We start from the raw sequence: 6771 nt of genomic DNA on the forward strand, positions 1-6771 counted from the left end.
AAATTTTTGCTTTTTTGAAATGTTAAAAAGAAATGTTCCTAAGCTGATTAAAATATCTATGAAGAAAGCATCTGGAAAGTTAGGGCACTCTGTATAAACGCACTAGGCGTCCTAAACGCAGCCAGCTTTTATTGATTTGTGCTTGGTCGATAAAGAGATAAACGCAGCTAGAAATCCAAAACGCTAAGTGGCATGATGACCTCTTTTCAAGGTCTTGGACTTTGTTTCTAAATTATGTCAAGGACACAAAAACAGATAAAATAAACTTTTTATGGAGATTTCTTCAAACCAAAAAGATACATCATGCATATTGATTGGAATAAAATTGCAGTTATTTGATTTCGTGCAAAACACACATTTACGCCATATAATTTCTGCGTTACATTATGCAATAACAAAAACAGCAAATAGTCAAATTAAAGGTATTTTGGTATTGTTTGCAAATCCTATGGAATACATGTAAAACGATTCTGCCAAAATTATTCAATTATAAAAAGCACGAAAAATTGTCTTAAATGCCATATAATGTATAATTATAGACTCTCTAGTATTAAACAATATTAAAAAAGAGAACATTTTTTAAAAGGAATTTGTGTCAAGAAAAAGAATAAGTATATACCGTATATATTTGAAAAATTGTTTCTTTCTCAAAGTGAAATTATGTTGACGATACAATGACAATTACAAGATTTATACAGAGACAAAACAGTAACTGAGTGTTTGATAATTTTAGCGCGATATCAATGGCTTTCTTGAATGCTGCCATTTGGGATAGCGGTCTTGTTCGGATATTTTCCGTAGATTCTACCACTCCTGGTGACTCTGTAGTGAATCTGTGGTATCATGGATATATTGCCGGACACATGCGGACCATCGCCGGTGCACAGTCGCTTCGCTCGCCGTATGCCGACAGTTTTATGCTTGTGTAGCTGGGCAAGGCTGTGTCTCTTTTGTTGCTTCAAAATCATCTTCTGATTGATAGCTAGACCGATAGCACGTCTCTTTAACAATCTCAGGGGTGAAATAGCCAAAATCGCTTTGGTAATGCGACGCCGACAACGCCACAATAGAACAGCCGTCGCGAACCAGGCAAACCATGGACCGGCTCTTGGATCCGGGATTGGTTCCCTCGACCAGAGAAATAACATCTAGGGATAAGTAAACGAATGCTTTTATGTTTTTAACACCAGAAAATACGCACACACAAACACACACAATATACTAACAAAATAAATTATTGTAAAATGATATTGTGCCATTAATAACATTCTCATTGCTTTATTCAAGTAATCAGAAACATTATATGATATTCAGAAAATTAATTAAAGGAAGGTCTCAAAGGCATTGAAATTGCATCTGACTAATTAATTTTTTCTTAGGATAAATCTACAAGGTTTGATTATAAAATTACAATATATACATAAATAATAGAACATAATATCTATATTTTAATCATAAAATTAAAAATAGTTTTTAATGAATCTATAATAACTATTTACTTTTATTATTTAAAAAAATGTTATATAAAATAAAATTATTGAACGAATATACAATTAACTCGTTCAATAAAATATTTTGCGCTATGTTTGTTACTTGTGATATTTTGTTTAATTATATAATATAATAACCATGTTAAATAAGAATATTAATTCTGTAAAAACAGTGTATATTCTGTAAAAGCTTTTCTGTAGATATTATAGAAAAATAATAAATAAATCTATTAAATAGTAGCAATTATGAGGTCCGTTCACGTTGCTTAAAACCTCTAAAAATTTTTATACTTAAATTGTGATAAATAATATATATTTAGACGTTGAAGAGAGAGGAAGTGAAGATGCTGAGTGCAAATAGTGCAACGCAAACAGATCTATATTGTAATTAAAATTAGAGCGAAAGTGACAACATGCAATGTCATAGCATTAACTTAAAATGAAAAGTTACTTTTAATAACAAAAAAATTCACGAATGATTGAGTATATTGTTAATTTCTATGATATGGCATAACATATATACTACAGAATTAACACTTATATTTTGATTTAAATTTATATAAGTTTTTTGTTATAATTACTTATTAATAATCTCTTGTATAATATAATGAAAATTGTCTAAAGACAAATCACTAATAAAATAACATCGCGATACTTTGAAGTCGACAGGTGATATGCGCGACTTCTTACTGATACTGGTTTCAAGATCGCACGAGAAACCATCGTGCGGCCGGACGATCGATCTTCCGGCCATCGTAACTTTTCAAGGCTGCACCTTGAGATCCACGTGTGGATCTCAGGTAATTCGCTTAGAGCCACTACGTCTCGAACACGTTCACTCTTAGGCAGCATTTTGACTTTTATGGCTCCACGACATCTCCGTCGTCGTCGTAACCTTCACTCTCCTTTCTTTCCACCGGAGTGACCCATTTGGCAGAGACCTCCGGGGTAAATTTCGCATTGACCGCATGTTTTTGTTGTCAGGACTGACCTTATAGATCCACTCGCTAGCGCTCTGCCTGGAATTGGGGGGTGGGTCGACTATCCGAAACATAGAATTGCCGTAAATGCTTATTCGTAAATGATGGCTGTAGAATCTAGAATCAAAGATAATGAGTTGCAAGGTTAAATTGTTTTTAAATTATCTTTAAAAAATCATTGTTTTATTTCAACATTTGACAGATTTAGTTAAATTATTATAGTACAAGAACACAAGAGAAACAAATTAGGGTTAATGTCACTGGAAAAAGCAAATATAAAATAATATAGGTATTGACATTAATGTAAGTATTGACAGGCACATACTTATTCCAGAGGGACAGAGAAAGAGAAATGGAACGTTATGCTAGTAATATGTAAATCAATATAAATCAATAATTTAATACAGTTACGTTGGCGATTGTAGCGGTTTAAATAGATATAAGAGTAAGGATTCAGTTTTTGACGAATATGAAACACGAGTCTCACACGAACAAAGAATAAGGGGACAATTTCTTGTCGGTGTGTAAAATAAACAATACTGAACAGTTTCATGTTTCAGTTCTGAGGCGGAAGAGCACAGAAGATCGAGAAGCGTATATGTTGACATGTTGATGTGTAATGTTACACATTTAATACAAGCTGCACAGTAGAAAAGTCAACGATGTTTGATGCACCAGAAAAATCAATGTGAAGGAAGTCAAGTGCTGTGAAGAAATATATTTGAGATGTTTCGCTATGATGTCGAGGCAAACTATACATTTCCGCAAGACGGAAAATACAATATTCTGAGTTCAAACACATAACGATGTCCTATAGATATATCATTCGAATATGTGGAGGTGGTTTATATCTGAAGAGACATTTCGAGGAAGCGCTTATTGAACCGGAAGAACATGTGATTCGCGTTAAGTCCCACATATAGTCTAGTAAATGTGCTTATCTATTGCTGAACGTTTCTGTTATAACACGTACAATTTAGTTGAGTATATACAGTGTGTCACAAATTTTTTCGTCTAATTTTGATTATAGATTTTTCTTAAAACAATTTATGATAAAATTTATAAGTTTAGAAACTAATACTTTTAAATATCCCTATAATAAGTTCATAAATTAAGCTAATTAATAAAATGACAAAATAAAATGATATCAAATTGAGATTTTGTTATTTACATATCTATTTTTAATCTTAATTTGCAAAAGTAAATTTAGAATTTTAATTGCATATTTACAATTCAGAAAATAACAAGACTTCAATATTTTTATAAAAAATAAATTTGCTTCAAATAATTTAAAATATCCATGAAAAAAAATTTCTTAGACAAGTGTAATGGTAAATCTCATAATATATTTTATCTCTAATGTATTTTAAATTAGACAGATAGTAATAAATATATATATATATATATAAATACTTTGGAAAATTATATAATCAAGTTAAGAATTATATATCTTATACTAATAATACAGTTAATATACATACTTTGACGTCCTATAATCAGTCTAAGTCTTCCACTTGATGTCTTCGGTTTCCACCCCAAAAATTCGCATTCACTGCTAATGCAGTGACTCTCACATTCGTTCTTCGTGTCGTGATGACAATCCGATGGTACGAACAGAGTTGTTGCCAGTTATCAAAATGAATGAGGATACCTAAACGATAATAAGCCTAACCAGGAAGCTGTCATCGACTCCGACGGGTCTTGACGATGGAGACTTTTTGTCCGACCGCGCGATGATCTATCACATCTTTCGGTTTTGAGCTTTCCGTCGGTTTCCTTGGGGAAGAGATCGCGGCAAACTTGGTGGTTTTGCTTACGCGGAAAAATTCGATCAAAAAATACAAGTAAACAGGCTACAAAAAGTTGTAAAATAACATATGAAGCGAAGTGGGAGAGCGCAAGAATTTAGACAAAGGATGGCGCCGCTCTTGGATGATTGTCTGACGTTGGCTAAAAAGCGTGGCGATTAGTCGAACATGTAATACGAGCGGAATATAGCAAAATTTCATTTGTCCAGAATAGTTTAATTAATCATATTAAGCGGCAAAAAATTACTAGCTATGGATATTTTACAAAAAATTTTTATTATAAAAAATAAACTTAAGAGATTTTCTTGTATTAATACTATCCTTTTTGATACTTACATATTTGTTTGCAAAATATGAGTAAAAATCATAATAACTTATATGAAATTTTTCTACAGATTATAAAAAAGATATAAAAAAGCTATTATTATATAACTAATAACATTTACAAAGCTCTTTTCTCTCTCTCTCTCTCTCTCTCTCTCTCTCTCTCTCTTTCAAACTAATATAAGTTTTATTAAAATTCTACACTGAGAAAAAAATTGTTCATTTTTAATTTAAATCAAATATGTTATATAATACATATATTTTCCAACAAAAAAACATAAAGATATATTAATTTAATCAAATGAACAATTTTTTTAAAGCTGTTTCTGTATCAAATTTGTAAATATACTTTTAAGATGTAAGTTTAAAGATATAAGTTTTAAAAAATGTTAAAAAAATTGAAGATTATTATTTAAAAATGACATTAAAGAATTTAAGGTTTATTTCATAATTGAATTAAAATAGGGAGTTTTTATAATAACGTGAATTCAGATACGGTGAACGCTATCCTTTTTTTAATTAATTGTTAAGAATAACCTGATTTTAGCTTTTACTGTATCTGGATAAACGGTATTGCAAAAACTCCCTACTATTTAAATATTATACTGATGTGAGTAAAAATTTTCTAGCCTTACATAAGCTATTTCGTTATTCATTGCAAGTACTGAAAATCTATAATTCATGTTACATACGCATGTTATAGATTTTCAGTACTAACAATAGTCGCAATGAATATATAACGGGAAGCAGTCACAGTTTATAGTAAACATGTATATTTTTTTGTTTTTTCATTATCCTTATCACTTTAGCGTGTACTGAAGAAATTTCCTTCGTCAAGTTGAAACTCCACCTACCAGCCTTGCTACCCTTTTGCCGTCCTCCTGCTCTCCCGTGACGTCACTGTATCGTGTCAGTAGGTCAAAACCTGGATACGTGACCTGAGTCTGGTGTATGTATCCGTGTTTGCGTCATGTATCTGGTGTTCAGAAATTAAAGAACATTAGAAACACTGTGTGTATCTATATTGCGACATCACATTGTATCATATTATAATATCATATATCAGGAAAATAACCGGTATTACTTTGACAAATAGTCAGCAATATTAAAATGTATTTGTGTTTTTTAGAGCATAATTGCTTTAGAGCATAATTAATTTTAACTCATGTTTTATTTTTCCGTTCTCAATAGAATACAGTAAATATTATAAATATCTTTGAATAATAAGATAAATAAAATGTCAATATGATGTATATATTGAAATTTAATTATGGTTTATTTGTATGTGAAAATAAAGCAATTTATTATATTTTATGTTTAATAAATGGTTGATATCTTTGATTAAGTTCTTTCGATAGTTTGCTTTCACGACGAAAGCTGCACTTTGTTACTAACGATACCATCTATCATTATGCATGCCTCGAGATATAAAAATTATGTGATTCTCAAAATTATCGCTTGTAGAATTTACATACAAAGATGGTATCAATGTAACTGGTGATATAAATTGATTACAGAATAGTTATGGAAAGAGATTTATAGAAAATTAATTCCATAAATTGATCCATTGAATAATAATTACAGAAAATAAACTATAATTTAATTATCGATTTTTCATCGAAGATGAAAGAAATAAGTGAACTTAATCGAATTCTATTTATTAAATCTAAGTTATTATAACTTTATGATTGTAATTTTATGATTGTTTTTTTAGGCATACATTCATATTACTGTTATAATTTATTAGATTGAAATAAGAATATATTTCAAATATTTACAATATTTCATAATTTCTCATTTATTTTTTTATAATACTGACGAATAAAGCCTAAACAACAATCTATTAATAGTCATATAACTATAAAATAGCTTTTATATGATTATTGTACTTATTGTCACATAATTGTTAAATGATTAACTTTCGGATATGATTTTAAATTTTCTTTTGAAATAAGATCAAGATTTATGTTATGATGTTATGATATTTTAGCGATTTATCACAATATTATTTCTCTGTACAGAGTGGAATTTTCTGTACTTTATAAGAAGAAATTGCTAAGATGTGCACGCTTATAAATCATTTCAACCAAGTGCTTTTCTTATAAATATGCTTAAAATAATCCAGTCTCAAAAGCAAAAACAATCAGAATAATAAATTTTAACAATGCA

At 29.8% G+C, this 6771-nt stretch overlaps 1 protein-coding gene across 4 annotated transcripts; it reads right to left on the reverse strand.

Moving 5' to 3' along the window:
* Window positions 1–691: 691 nt before the first annotated feature.
* Window positions 692–5569, reverse strand: LOC108726375 (uncharacterized). 4 transcript variants are annotated; one of them, XM_018453885.1, is made up of 3 exons: window positions 5457–5569; window positions 2482–2587; window positions 692–1148 (listed from the first exon to the last, which is right to left on the reverse strand). In XM_018453885.1, the coding sequence occupies exons 2-3, from the start codon at window positions 2542–2544 to the stop codon at window positions 741–743; spliced, it is 471 nt and encodes a 156-aa protein (XP_018309387.1). In that variant the 5' UTR covers window positions 2545–2587; window positions 5457–5569; the 3' UTR covers window positions 692–740. The 4 variants fall into 4 exon arrangements, with proteins under 4 accessions (XP_018309387.1, XP_018309384.1, XP_018309385.1 ...); XM_018453882.1 differs by lacking the exon at window positions 5457–5569 and adding an exon at window positions 4122–4396; XM_018453883.1 differs by lacking the exon at window positions 5457–5569 and adding an exon at window positions 3952–4396.
* Between the last annotated feature and the right edge of the window lie 1202 nt (window positions 5570–6771).

Source organism: Mycetomoellerius zeteki, unplaced genomic scaffold (genome assembly GCF_001594055.1).
Source record: "Mycetomoellerius zeteki isolate Tzet28-1 unplaced genomic scaffold, Tzet1.0 scaffold415, whole genome shotgun sequence".
Classification (NCBI taxonomy): domain Eukaryota; kingdom Metazoa; phylum Arthropoda; class Insecta; order Hymenoptera; family Formicidae; genus Mycetomoellerius; species Mycetomoellerius zeteki.